The sequence below is a fragment of the Merops nubicus genome, unplaced genomic scaffold, assembly GCF_000691845.1.
Source record: "Merops nubicus isolate BGI_N331 unplaced genomic scaffold, ASM69184v1 scaffold8884, whole genome shotgun sequence".
NCBI classification, from domain to species: domain Eukaryota; kingdom Metazoa; phylum Chordata; class Aves; order Coraciiformes; family Meropidae; genus Merops; species Merops nubicus.
Genome location: NW_008604832.1, coordinates 21,556 through 35,997, shown reverse-complemented (window position 1 = coordinate 35,997; position 14,442 = coordinate 21,556). Strand labels below are relative to the sequence as shown.

At 37.9% G+C, this 14,442-nt stretch overlaps 1 protein-coding gene across 1 annotated transcript in view; it reads left to right on the top strand.

Annotated features, from left to right (window-relative positions):
- Positions 1-14,442, top strand: part of LOC103771827 (nesprin-1-like) — a gene marked incomplete at both ends in the record, with an annotated part of 40,222 nt that overhangs the window by 4,540 nt on the left and 21,240 nt on the right. Inside the window, 11 exons of the mRNA XM_008939143.1 lie at positions 972-1,115; positions 1,431-1,586; positions 2,982-3,146; positions 4,278-4,450; positions 6,961-7,186; positions 7,249-7,392; positions 9,331-9,495; positions 10,835-11,152; positions 11,900-12,055; positions 12,754-12,924; positions 13,687-14,013. Of these exons, the coding sequence (XP_008937391.1) occupies positions 972-1,115; positions 1,431-1,586; positions 2,982-3,146; positions 4,278-4,450; positions 6,961-7,186; positions 7,249-7,392; positions 9,331-9,495; positions 10,835-11,152; positions 11,900-12,055; positions 12,754-12,924; positions 13,687-14,013 (2,145 nt within the window). The remainder of the gene's footprint in view (positions 1-971; positions 1,116-1,430; positions 1,587-2,981; positions 3,147-4,277; positions 4,451-6,960; positions 7,187-7,248; positions 7,393-9,330; positions 9,496-10,834; positions 11,153-11,899; positions 12,056-12,753; positions 12,925-13,686; positions 14,014-14,442) is intronic.

Sequence of the window (14,442 nt, the reverse complement as noted above, 5' to 3'; positions counted from 1 at the left end):
GCATTCCTGTTTCAAACCAGCGTCGCCTGGCCATCTGAGAAGAAGTTTAAATATATTTAACACCTCATGTAGGAAAGCCTTTCAAAGAAAATTTTTAGGTAGTGAGGACTTACCTTTCTTCATCAGAGAGTTGCCATGGAAAGAGTATGTTCTTAGAGGCAGATCTTTTTGAGCCAAGCATTTTTCAGTCTCATAGGCTTAGTTTTCATTCTCACGTTTAATTTAAGTGATAAAGCTATAGTTAAAAGAAAGCTAAACCAGTCTTGGGGTGGGGGGTGAGGGGGAAGAGAAAAAATAGCTAGGGCACAGGAACTGTTTTGTTTGAGTTTCTGTTCCATGTGAGTTATTTCAGATGCTCTTTTCATTAATCATGCAGAATAAGCATACAAGAAAAATACACAGGCACTGAAGGAATGCCTACATATGCCTTTGTGCACATGTTTTATAATCAAAATTTTACACTTAAAAAGAATATAATCAGAAACGAGCCCCAGCATTGGGCTGAACCTAGACCTACATCATCTAGGAACAGTGGCATGCCCTTTAAGGAGGGGTCAGTGTGAATAACTATGGTCAGGCATTAGGTAACTCCTATGGGATAGGAGTTACCTAAAGGCTAATTTGGGAATTAGCCTTTCTTCAAACTGCTTTAGCTGTGCAAGTTAGACTTAGATTGAGTCAAAGCTTGTAAGATCTGTAAAGATTTCAGTTCAGAGGAAATTTGCTTCAGTCTCCCCTCAACTGTGTAGACATATCTTATGTTGTTGCCTCTGTTTAGCGTTTTAAAGAGATGCTCTCCCAGACTTTTCCATCAATGTCTGTTTGTGGGGATTGGGAAGGAGCAGAGCTGATGTAACTTATTTGGAGTGTTGTGCAGTTTTTAACTGCAATTGTAAATCCTTTTGGTGCGTTGTGCATTAGTTATGTCCAGTGCAGTCAGACTGTTGATAGAATTGTGCATGTCTCTCCAGAACTTAAAGGTCCAGATGAAGGACTTTGAAGCAACTGCTGAGCCTCTGCAAGAGTGGCTGACCACAACTGAGAAGATGGTACAAGGAAGCAGCAGTCGGCTCCATGATCTTCCTTCCAAGAGGAGAGAACAGCAGAAGTTGCAGGTAACTTCATATACGTCTTTTAAACACAGTCAGTCTTTCCTGTCCCATCCTCCTGGCCTCATGGATTCCTTACAAAAGCTTGACCTCTGAATAAGATGAGAGCTGGTTTAAAGTATTGCTGTTGATGTTGCTGTTCCATCAGGTTTTGCTTCTCCATGTTTCTTGTGGCATACTGCTTCATTGCTGTACCCGTATGGTGTGCCTTTCTCAGCAAGCTTGTCATGTGTCACCTCTGTTTTCCATGGGGCCTTCATGCTTCTCTATTTCCTGCTTTCTTGCACCCACTCTTAATATTAACGTGCTTGTGCTTTACAGTCTGTCCTTGAGGAAATAAGCTGCCACGAGCATCAGCTCAACAGGCTAAAAGAGAAAGCTCAGCAGCTGTGGGAAGAGCAAGCTGTCAGCAAAAGCTTTATGCGCAGAGTGTCTCAGTTGTCTTCTCAATATCTTACTCTAAGCAATCTGACAAAGGTAATGCACCCAGTGTATTTGCTTTTCAGGAGTTCATTTGATGTATGTGGGGGAAAAGACTGAAATGTGAAACACTGCAATTGTCATGCTTGTCTGCTTTGTGGTATGTCTAAGCTATTTTGTCTCTCACACTGGCTTTAAAGAGTGGGAAGGAAGGATCTGGACAATTCTGTGGGCTGTCAACAAAGTGGAATTGTGTATTTATTTTTTTTTTTAAATGTTATTGATGAAAAAGTAAACCTTACCTTATTATACAATTATTAGATTTAATTTTTATTTCAAGTATTGAAGACATTTTAGTTTTGTAATAAGTAGCACCTGAAAGGCATATCTTTAAAAACTGAGTTTTGTTTTCCTTTCATAGAGTTCTATTCATGGAGGAGGCTTGATATTGAATTAGGTTTATACTTACTGAAGTAATGAGAATAATTAAGAATATGGGAAGTGTATTCTGGAATAACAATTAAATTCAAAAAGTATTTATGTTCAGGTTGTTTCTAGTTTGTTAATTTCTACTATTTCTATGAAAATAAAAATTATAATGTAGATCTATAGCTATATGACTTAATTAAAACAATTGTATATAAGTTTTCCTGACTGCAAAATGAGAAAAGGCAAGATGCATGAGTTATTAACATTGGCTTTTGTAGACAGAACATGTAGGAGATGTCAGGATGAGAAGGAGTCTCAGGCAGAGCATAAATATGATCCAGTTTAGGAGAGAAATCTTGAAATTCTTTGGATAGCCATGAATGCTTGAGAAAGATCCCTCTCAGTAACTTCCGAAGCCTGTTTCACTAACTTGATTTTAGTTCTCCATCACTGTGTGAGATACACTCTGCTCTATATTCATGTTCACCTCAGGCTTCAAAATAGCAGTTTAAATAGAGCACCTCTTTTTGATTCATATGGCTGTTAGTGATTTTTCAAAAGAATTATTACAGCAATGGGAATCATTGAGGAAACCAGGTCTTTCTATTCCAAATATCAAGAAAGAAGTGTTGCTGCAGAGGCATTAAAATCTGTCTTGTGCATTGACAGATTTTTCAAGTTATCTTCAATTGCAGCACTGAAATGGGCTTTAGGTGTGATTTACCAGATAATTAGGCAAAGTAAAACCGGATAACTCTCTTCTACTTTGGAGACAATCAGATGAAGCTTTGCATTTAGAAAACAAGTAAAAAAAAAAATTTAAAAAAAAATTGAAATTTTTGTTTGTCTGTTGTGTTTGGACATCTTGTTTGTGTGTATGTGTACGCAAAATTCATTCCATGCTCAAGTGAGTGTACTTTACCAACATATTAGTAGAATTTCTGATTATAGTTTATTCTCATTTAAAAATCTGTTAAGTGGGTATGGGGAATAAGCTGGTGCTAATTGCTATATGAATTGCAGGAGAAAGTTTCCAGAATGGATAGGGTTGTAGCAGAGCACCAGCAGTTTTCACACAGTGTCAAGGACCTTCAGGACTGGGTGGCTGATGCAGTTCACATGCTGGATTCTTACTGTCATCCCACTGCAGACAAGAGTGTTCTGGACAGCCGGATGTTAAAGTTGGAGGTATGGAAATAACAGTCTCCAAAAACTGCTCTTTTCAGATCTTTAAGAAGAATGTAAATGTAGGATACTTTGCATTAGTCGTTGCATATTAGTGTAATGAATGCTATTGTTCAGAGACTGACTTTCCCTTTACTCAAATAGAACTCTTTTTGTAGAGGAAAGAGCTCATTATTAGAAGTTTTCTCTATGAAGGATATAGGAACTTTTATGGTATAGACAACTGCATATCTACAAATTCTTAAACTCAAAAGGTGTTGTGTAGTTGTTGAAAATTAAATGGAAGAAGGAGATATTCACTTGTTAGTTTAACATATTGTTGCTTAGATCTTACAGTGGATATGAATGATTCAGAATAGTTTTTCCTATAATTGTTTGCTTTAGAAGTAGTGACTAAAGTTAAGAAAATAGCATCCATTAGTATCACTGCACAAAAGATATTGAAGAGCAGTACTTGGAAAACAATACTTTTCATATTATTGATGTCTTGGCCCAAATATGAACAAGTCCATAAAACTATAAGGATACATCAGAAAGAAAGAGATTGTAGCAAATGTGTAAAATTATGTTTTGCCTTTTGTTCTTAGAGTCTTTTGGGTTCACGCTTTCAGGCTTTTCATGACTTTGTATAGTGTTAGAAGCTGTTAGTTTGCAGCTGTGCAGCTCCAGGAGCTGAAGTCTCTAAGATGATGATGCTGATAGTCTGAGTTCATGTTTTGGTACCTTTATGTTGCAAATATATCGTGGAGTTGTAGAATATATTTCAGCCTTGTAAAAGGGTTTTTTTGTCACATCTTGCTTTCTCTGTGAATGAATCCTCCTGTTTTCCATCTAAATTACTTTCCCTTTAGAATATCAGCTTTTCCACAAAATAGTACCTTCTCTGATACTCTGTAAATGCACAGATTCCATGAAAACTTCCATGTCAACTAAGATTTTTTTTTTTAATTGCCTAAACCTACCCTTTGAAAGTTCTTTTTTCTTTGTGAAGCTCAGCTGTGAACCACACTGTCCCTCTTCCCATTGACTGTACATGCTGTTAAAATTATTAGCTCATTTTTCTAGTAAATCCTGTTAGTGTATTCATGCGTAGTTAATGGTAAAAGTAAAATAATGTCCACTCACTTTTTTTAGGGACTGCTAGCAGTGAAACAAGAAAAAGAAATCCAAATGAAAATGGTTCTGTCAAGAGGAGAATCTGTTCTGCAAAATACTTCTCTGGAGGGAGTACCAGTGATTGAACAACAGTTGCAAACCCTGAAGGACAGTTGGGCTTCTCTTCTGTCTGCTTGTATCCAGTGCAAGAGGTAAAAAGGGTATGAGGTGCAGAATGTTGCATAGCAATAAAGCACTATTGCAATTGTGCCAAAGGAGTTAGCTGATGAGCTCACTAAGCCATGAGAGTGGTGGGACCCTGGAATGGGTTGCCCAGGGAGGTGGTTGAGGCCCCATCCCTGGGGGTCTTTAAGGCCAGGCTGGATGAGGCTCTGGGCAGCCTGATCTAGTGGGAGGTGTCCCTGCTCATGGCAGAGGGGTTGGAACTGGGTGATCCTTGTGGTCCCTTCCAACCCTGACAGATTCTGATCTGTTTTAGCAGAGGACTTTAGAGCCCTAATGGCTCAATGGTTGGACTTGATGATCTTGGAGGTCCCTTCCAACCTAAAGGATTCTATGATTCTATGATTCAATGATTTACCAGAAGTCCTGGCTAACTGGGGAGATCCCAATGGACTGGAGACTGGCTAATATGACGCCCCTTTACAAGAAGGGCAGGAAGATGGATCCCTGGAACTACAGACCTGTCAGTCTGACCTCAATGCCAGGAAAAGTCATGGAGCAGATCATCTTAGAGTGCCATAACACAACACTTACAGTGTAACCAGGCCATCAGGCCCGGTCAGCATGGGTTCATGAAGGACAGGTCCTGCTTAACAAACCTTATCTCCTTTTATGACAAGGTGACCAGCTTGGTGGATGAAGGAAATGCTGTGGATGTTGTAAAGCCTTTGATACTGTGCCCCACAGCATTCTCATCACAGCACTGGCTGCCCTGGGCCTGGCTGGGTGCACACTCTGCTGGGTCATGCACTGGCTGGATGGCCAGGCTCAGAGAGTGGAGGTGAAAGGAGTTAAATCTGGTTGTTGACCAGTCACAATTGGTGTTCCCCAGGGCTCAGTCCTGGGGCTGCTTCTCTTTAACATCTTCATCAATGATAAAAGTGCCGAGTCCTGCACTTGCGTCACAGTAACCCCATGCAAAGCTATCAACTTGGAGAGGAGGGGCTGGAATGTTGCTCTGCAGAAAGGGACCTAGGAGTGTTGAATGACAGCCGACTGAACATGAGCCAGCAGTGTGCCCTGGTGGCCAAAAAGGCCAATGGCATCCTGGCTTGTATTAGGAATAGTCAGCAGTAGTAGAGAAGTGATCACCCCCCTGTACTTAGCACTGGTGAGACCGCACCTTGAGTACTGTGTTCAGTTTTGGGCAACACAGTACAAGAAGGACAATGAGGTTCTAGAGAGTGTGCAAAGAAGAGCAGCAAAGCCAGTGAAGGGTCTTGAGGATCAGCCTTATGAGGAGCTGCTGAAGGAACTGGGGTTGTTTAGCCTGAAGAAGAGGAGGCTGAGGAATGGTGACCTTATTGCTCTCTACAGCTACCTGAAAGGAGGTTGTAGGGAGGCAGGTTTGGGTTTCTTCTTACATGCCACAACTGACAGGACAAGAAGCAATGGTGTTAAGTTAGACCAGGGGAGTTTTACATTAGACATTAAATAACACTTCTAAATAAAACCAAAAGCATTATCAAGGGCTGGAACAGGTTTCCCAGGGAAGTGGTTGAATCACTATCCCTGGAAGCATTTAAAAACTGTCTAGTTTAGGGTGCTGAGGGATATGGTGTAGAAGTGGCCTGGCAGAGTAAGATAATGGCTGGACTCCATGATATTAGAGGTCACTGTAGTGATTCTGTGATTCTGTGAATTTTTGAAAAGTTAATTCTCAGAATTTTATTATTACAAGATAAAAATTCTTATAAAATGACTTCATGTGCCTTACGTTGCAGATCTAGAGGCCTCAACTGACATATTAATTTGAAAATGGGGAGGAAACTGTAAGGGATCTAAGCTTTGTTAATACTTAGTGTCAATATACTCTTAGAAGTGGTTTCAGTGTTCATAGTCTTGTAAATTTTACTTCAAGCTGTACTTGATACCTTGAATTGTTCTCAGAGATAAGAAGATCTTGTCACAGACATTAATAGTTGTCTCTGTCAAGATCCTGTGTGGTTTTCTACTTGCTAGCATTTGACAGATGATACTGTAATTACAGAGTCAAATAGTGATGGTCAAAGTGATAGAATAAAGGGGGAATAGAATAGAAGTGGTAGAATACAGGGAGGAAAAAATTCAGCCTTCTTTGGTGGAGTATTACTGGCTGCAACTATTTCAACTTACAACAAGAAAGGTAATTAAACATTAGAATGCAGCAAATTTTGAATGTATGCAGAGGGATAGAAACTTTCTGATTCTGGATCTTACACTTCTAGCTGCATTTTATTTACTAAGGTTAGAACATGTCAATTCGCCACATAATGTACAGACCTTCTTAATATTCCAGGTTTGTAAAAATTTTTCTTTATCGGCCAAAAAATGCTTCTCATTAAAACTATAGTGTTTTAACAGCTTTGTCTTGGACTGCTTAGTTTATGATATATTTTTAATAAATATAGTCTAGAGTAACTCTCTATTGCTGTATCTCACTGCTTATATATCATGAGAACCTCCACTATCACAACAAATATGTATTTTTTAATTACAGTCAACTGGAAGGAGCTCTTTCCAAATGGACAAGTTACCAGGAAGATGTTCGTCAGTTTTCGAGCTGGATGGATAAAGTAGAAGCAAGTATGAATGCTTCTGAAAGACAGTATGCTGAACTGAGGGAAAAAACGGCTGCCCTCAGCAAAGCAAAGGTGTGTTTTCTTCACAACAAACCAGGAACAAGCCCAGAAAAGGGCTTTATAAAAAGGCTGAATAACTGCAAGGTTAGTCTATAATCTTGTTTTAATGCTGTTCATTCATAAGTGTTCTTCTGTCTGTTTTGTAGCTACTCAGTGAAGAGGTGTTGAGTCACAGCAGGCTGCTGGAGACAATTGAGGTGAAAGGAAGTGGGATGGCTGAGCATTATGTCACTCAGCTTGAACTTCAGGACCTTCAGGAGCGGTATAAGCTGCTCAAAGACAGAACAAAGGTACAGTTTTAAGTACAGATTTTCTTGATAGCATGCCCTCTTGTTGGTAACAAGGAAAAAGAGAAAGTCTTCACATTGCTAATTTCATTTACAGTTAAATGAAGAATAAAAGTTTAGGGACAGCTGTAGCAACGTAACAAAGTTATTAGAGTGATTTCTCAGTCTGTCTACTTGTACCACTGAGCTTCAGATATTTTCAGAAAGGTTCTAAAATTCTGAATCTGAAAAAAATCATCATGGGAACAGTTTGAAGAATTCTGTGCCAGTAGCCTCATTGACTTCAGCACAGGTATTTTTTTAACCATTGCAACCGAAAAGTTGGGAGCACATCTTAATCTGTGATTTACATAAATGTATGTTTTGCAATAAATGCAAACAGTCAGTTGGATAATTTGCAGATGGTGGACAACTACAGAAGTTTACTATTGAACATAAACCTTACTGGGAAGTAAACTGGCTCTAATGACAAAAGACCCAGCATGATAAATACTACATTTCCTGATGTTAACATTGTAAACCTGGAAGAGATTAGGGCATAGACGGTTAAAGATCAAGATGGGTTTTAACATAAGATATAAGAAAAATAAGAAATAATAAAAGTTCTGGTGATACATTTAAAGCTAGGTGATTATCTCCAGTTAACCCAAATTCTTCTGTGGTAATTAAATAGTGCCTAATGTATGGTCAAAGTTTGGTTTCATTGCACAAAGCTATACAGACTGCCTGTATTTGCTCAGCTTGAGCAACAGGGTGGGAACAATAAAGAATGGATGGCAGTTCACAAAGGTAAGAGCTCTGTACCTCTTTCCTCATGTAGCAAGAATTTCTTTTCCATCCCATCTGATACCCAAGATGATTTTAGTTTTTCCCACTGCCAACAGTGGTGATGATAAGTGTCAAGAATACATTCAACCCTTAGAAAGAAATTCAAAGTTCAGAGCAAATAGCTGAAAAATAAGGAATGGTCAAAGCCTTTAATAATCCTTTGGCTAGGTGGGAAACCTGACAAACTTCCCCAAGGGTTTGTGGTCCAAGCCTGAGCAGGCCAAGACCTGTAATTCCCCGCAGCTGTCAGCTGTAATGCCCAGCACTATCAAGAGGCAAGAGAACTAGCCTTTCTTTCCACTACTGGATGTGGACAGTCCTTGTAAAAGATTGGTAACATTCCTCTTCTCTTCTTTCCTCCCACTACCCAGACCTGTTAGAAATAGGTAAAGCAGACAGTAGGTTCATAGCTGCTGTTTATTGAAGTGTTTTTCTTATGGAGCCTGCTGCCCTGGGATGCAGCCCATCTAGTCTTCATTCAAACTTGATTCCCCATTCACATCTTTTCTTAGAGGATGTGAATTACATGTAGTATACTTTTCTGGCACTTGGAAAGCCTAGTCTTGTCCTAATATGTGACACCTTCTATGCTGTACCCCAGAGGTACATCTTTTAGTGCTTGGTAATTATTGTGACTTGCTCACCCACATATACAGAAGATTTGCAGCCTGTTTCTCACTGTGCTCTGTAGGAACTGCCTACAAAAGACTTGTGCAGTTCTCAAACCTAAAAATGTTAGCACTCTTAATACAGGATTATTATTCCATAATAAAAAAAATATGCAATTTCTAAGCTCATGCTTTTATTAGTGTCTTTCATTATTAGACGGTAGGGTGTTATATATCTAGAGATCCTTGATCAAAACATCAAATCCCAGAAGTCACAAAGTTACAGAAAAAATCTTTTAGGATAAGTATCTGTATCATCACATTTTCCCCCTCTCTCCCTGTTACTGATTAAACCATCCTTAGAATCAAAGTACTCTTGGATTCTAGGAAAGCTCAGCATCAGATACAAACTTTTCACCTTGTTGGAAGTCTGTGGTTTTTTGTTTTCTTGTTTTGATGATACACTAAGATGTGTGTACATATATGTAAATATTTTAACAAACAGGAGGCAGTAACAAAAGCTGAGGGACTGCTTAACTTACATCAAGAGTACCAAAGGAATCTGAAGGCCTTTGAAGTATGGCTGGAGAAGCAACAGGAAAATCTTGACTGTTTATCACATCTAAATGGTGATGCCCAGAAACAGGAGGCTACACTCCGAGACTTACAGGTATTTAACATATGACACTTTAAGTAAAAAAAAATCAATACTTATTTTAAAAAAAAAAAAATCCTACCTGTAAAATAATAGAATAATATTAATTAGCAGACAAAAATTGCATCTCTTTGCCTTCAGAACAGCTCAGAAACACGGTATATGTAAGTACTTGCTGTTCAAAATTGATGGAGTAAAGTCAGTGGAAACATTGTCACTCATTCCAGAAAGAAGTGTCAGGCCTTGAATAAAATCACCAGGCATACTAATGACTTCTTGAGAGTACTGAATTTGTTTTAGATGTTTGCCTAACTATTCTTTTCTCTGTGTTTCATAAAATATCCAAAGTATTCTTTTCACTGGGTTTTCATGTTTTATTGCTTACAATGCAGATGCAGCTACTTTCAAGCAGTTCCAGTCATGTAGGCTAGCTTCCATAGTGAGGTGGGAAGACTATCACTGAATCACTCAAGTGACGGTGAAGGGTGAATCTATAGTACTTCAGTAATTTCCCAGTTATGATCTTAAGCTGACTAAAATAATTTCATACCTGTTGTTGAAATAACAGGTGGTCTGTACTTGAGTTATGAAATATTTATTACTTTATTCATGATACTGGGAAGATCTTTGTATGATCATGGACTCTTGTCTTGTTAGTATAGTTTACAAAATATACATCCATTTTGAAAATCTGAATGTATATCTCAAGTATAAACTAACACAGCACACAACTGTATTTGGTTAAGGTAATTTCCTGGTTATATTTTCTAATCAGATTGGATCCCTTCATACTTTTTAATCAAGTTCTAATAAACATGAAAATGCCACACATGTCCAGAAGAAGGTATCGAGAATTATTCTGGAATGATGTCTCAAACGTGTAAAAATACATTGGTTTGTTTATTTTAAAAGATTGAAGTATCACCTTTTTAATTGTTACTAAACAGATTAAACTTTAGAATCAGTCTTACAGCCTTCTTGCCATATCTGGAAAGTTTTAAATTTGCAGTTGTGCTGAATGGATTGTGTCCATCCCATGCCAGCTCAGGCAGCTAATGGTTCAGAACTAATATAAACCCAGCAAGAGGGAAAAGAATTTAATGCATGCTTTGTCAATGATTTTCTCCAATTCTATTGTCAACAGTAGAAATATTTGTTTTGCTTTGTAAGTCAGCATGCTATCATAGATGTTCTTAAAGATAGAGCAATATGTGTTCAACCGCTGGTAACTAAAGGGAATAACTGAATAATGTGAGGTAACTGCTCTTGTCGTAAGTAGAAGCAGGGCTTTGTTTCCCATGTGTGAATGAAAGCTGTTAATTTAGGGTACGTATCCATAACTCTGCCTTTACAGGAGCTGCAGGTCCACTGTGCAGAAGGACAAGCATTACTGAATGCTGCTGTCCATGCCAGAGAGGAAGTGATTCCCTGGGGCATTCCCCAGGTAGAAGACCGAACCCTGGAATCCTTACGGCAGGATTGGCAAGTTTATCAGCACAGGCTTTCTGAAGCAAGAAGCCAATTAAATGCCACTGTGAGCAGGCTGAGGTTAATGGAGAAAAAATTTCGGAAGGTTAATGGCTGGCTAACAGACCTGGAGGAGAAAATTGCAATCAGGACTGGGAGGCAGTCTGGTAGAGCAACAAAGGAGATGCAGCTTCAACAAATGAAGGTAAAGAAAATAGTTGAGGCATTCCTTAAACAAAATACCATGTGACTTTTCCACACTAGTTCCTGGTTACACTGTGAAAATGATGGGAAGCATTGCAGTTTATTCTAAGGTGGTGCCTAGAATGATGGATCTAAGGTTGCTTCATGCGCTCCGAGTCCAGGTTCCTCCCATTTTGCTGGTAAAGCTATGGCTACACCAATGTTGAATTCTTGCAGGCAGATCTGGAATTCATACGCTTTGTGGTATGTGAAGGCATAACTAAGGACAAAGGTTGGTCCTGGAGTGGGAAAGTGTTTAATGTGGTAATAAAACTAAAATGTGACCAACTTTTACTGTTGTTGTTGGTAGTGTTGTGAAATCACTGCTGTGTTGATGTAATAATTCGCCTTTAGTCACTGCAAGGAGAAGACATGGTTCTCAACAAACACAGGAAGCAGATTTGAAAAGAATCAAGGTTATACTTTACAGTCAACTTTAAAACTTTGGACAAATTCTGTTGGAAGTTCAGGTTGCATTTTTATTATTATTTAGGGGAAGGAAAATAAGGTTTTGAATCTATTGTAATGAAATGAAGTCTATGCTGGAATTTTTATCATACCATCTGCTTATTTTACTGTTGTAAGTCTGTGTTTACAACCATGTATTTTTTTCCCTTTTCAATGATTTCCTGATTATTTACAAATAAATTACGGATGTGTTTAATATGTTTGACTCAGTCATATAAGATGGATAATGTCTTTGTCATAGAAGTGGCATGAAGAAATTACAGTCTACAAAGATGATGTGGAGGAAGTTGGGGTGTTAGCTCAGCAAATACTAGAGGAAAGTCTCACTACAAGTAGAATGGGAAGCCAGGCTACGCAGCTTACATCTCGCTACCAAACTCTTCTTCTTCATGTCTTGGTAAGTAATAAAAATGAATTAATTGTAACCGCATAAATCATCAGTTAAGGAGCAAATATAAACACACTTTTTTAATTGGACTTTATGAGAATTTATTCGTTACTGTAGACTCAAAAATATAGCATTCATATATATATTCATATACATACACACATATATGTAAATTTCATTGGACTAAATGCATTACAGAACCAGAATGAGGATAATGCCCTTTCAAAAATATTCACTGTTAATCAGATATTGTTACTGAGGAGTTTTTTTGGTAGTTGCAAGAGACAAATTCAGAATTCAGTATGTTTGAATGCTGAAATACCTCTAGAGAAATGTTTTCAGGTTACCACTGAAAAACACAGGTAAGGGGAAAATTTTAATTGATAAGATATAATATTCAGGTCACTTACTATTTAAAGTGTCTCATAATACTATAATCACAAGTTAGAATTCAAATTTAAAAATACAAGTACCTTTTTGGTGTTTAGTATTAACTCATTTTTAACATTAGTGATTGCTGTGTGTACACTCTGACAAGACCCTAGTGAGAACTATCCACTAGACTTGAAAGAACTCAAAACCTATGTGTTTAATCTTAGTATATTCGGTTTGATTGATAAATAGCAATTGATACCTTTAGCCAATAACAGTGCTAAATGTTTGAGTTGTTCTTGTTTCCTCCCTCTACTCTCCATATTTGTTTGAAGGAGCAAATAAAGTTTCTGGAAGAAGAAATACGCTGCATGGAGGAGTCAGAATTGGCTTTTAGTGCTTACACGAATTGGTATGGAGCTACTAACAAGAACTTCAGAAATATGATCACCAAGTTTGACGTGATTGATAAAACAGCAATGGAGAAAAAAGTACAGAAACTAGAGGTATAGCTTTCCTGAATGCAACTATTGTTTCTGTTCACCAAAAGAGACTATATTTTAACATGCATCTTAACAACTGCTCAAAATTCTAACTTTCGCTTGCTCAGAGAAGCTAATAGGGTAAAGACTTTCTGTTCTCATGTCATACACACATTAGATCACAGTTTGGTTGTGGAGGTTATGAAAAGTCCTAAATAATATAATCCTGTCCTTCTATAAGGCATGTTTGCATGTGTTTTGTTTTAGGTTAAAACTTAAAATAAATTTCCCTTGCAAGACATCTTGTTATGTATATATTATACCAGCATGCACTGTGGCAAGAAGTGCTTCTTATTTCTCATTGAAATAACTCAGTAGTAAAACTCACATTTCATCTCAGAGTTGTAGAGTCTTTCATATGTCCTGCAGCTTAAACATAGTACACTAAAAAAAAAAATGTCATCTATTCCAGAATTTGGAGTGCAAAATCCTCTCTTTATATACTGATAGTCCTTATTTTCTGTGCTTATCTTCACAAGCTTTATGTAGAATAAGTAGTTGCTTTTTCTACTTCTTTCTAGTTTACCACACCTTAACTCCAGGCATTTTTTAAAAGTTCATTCACTTTCCCTAGAAATTCATTCTGTGTCCTTAGAATTATTTTTTTGTTTTTAAATAAAAAATCATTAGCTTCTCATTGATACTAAAATGGGAAAAAAAAAAAAAAAAAAAAAAAAAAAGGAAAAACTTGCATACATTTTCTGTTAACCAACACTTGATTCACAGCTGCTGTTGAGTGATATGGACATAGGCCACAGTTTACTGAAATCTGCCCGTGAGAAGGGGGAGCGAGCTATAAAGTACATGGAAGAGAATGAAGTTGACCAGTTAAGAAAAGAAATTGGAGATCATGTGGAACAGCTTGAAGAGCTGGCTGGCTCCATCAGAAAAGAGCATATGACTTCGGAGAAGTGCCTTCAGCTGGCAAAGGAGTTCTCAGACAAGTACAAAGCACAAACTCAGTGGGTCACGGAGTACCAAGCCATGTTACATGTTCCAGTAGAGCCAAAGAGCGAACTCTATGAGAAGAAGGCCCAGTTGTCCAAATACAAGGTAAAAACTGGTTTTGTCATTGTACTATTGAATCATTTTTAACCTAGTTACACATAATAAATCCTCTGATCCAGGTGTCTGTTCAGGTTTCCTCAATAGATATGAGATGTCTCTGCTCTCAATGTCCAAATCAGCATCAAAGTGAAAACTTGCATGATATCTATGAACCAGAGTAAGCACCCAAATTTGAAATATGAATATCCTAATAGGCTTCTACAAGTGAAAATTTCCTGTTACGGAGCAAAAATCTTTTCTGAGTACACATATGAGCAATTGCACTGATATCAAAAGAATTAACAGCTGTTTAAGCAAGGGTAGAAATCGGTTGTTCCTCACTGCAGACGTTGCCTTCGTTTACACTGTCTTAATCAGCTGTCTGGTCAAAGCTGGATGTCCCAGCTCAATTGACAGCTAAGACAGTCAGCTGCT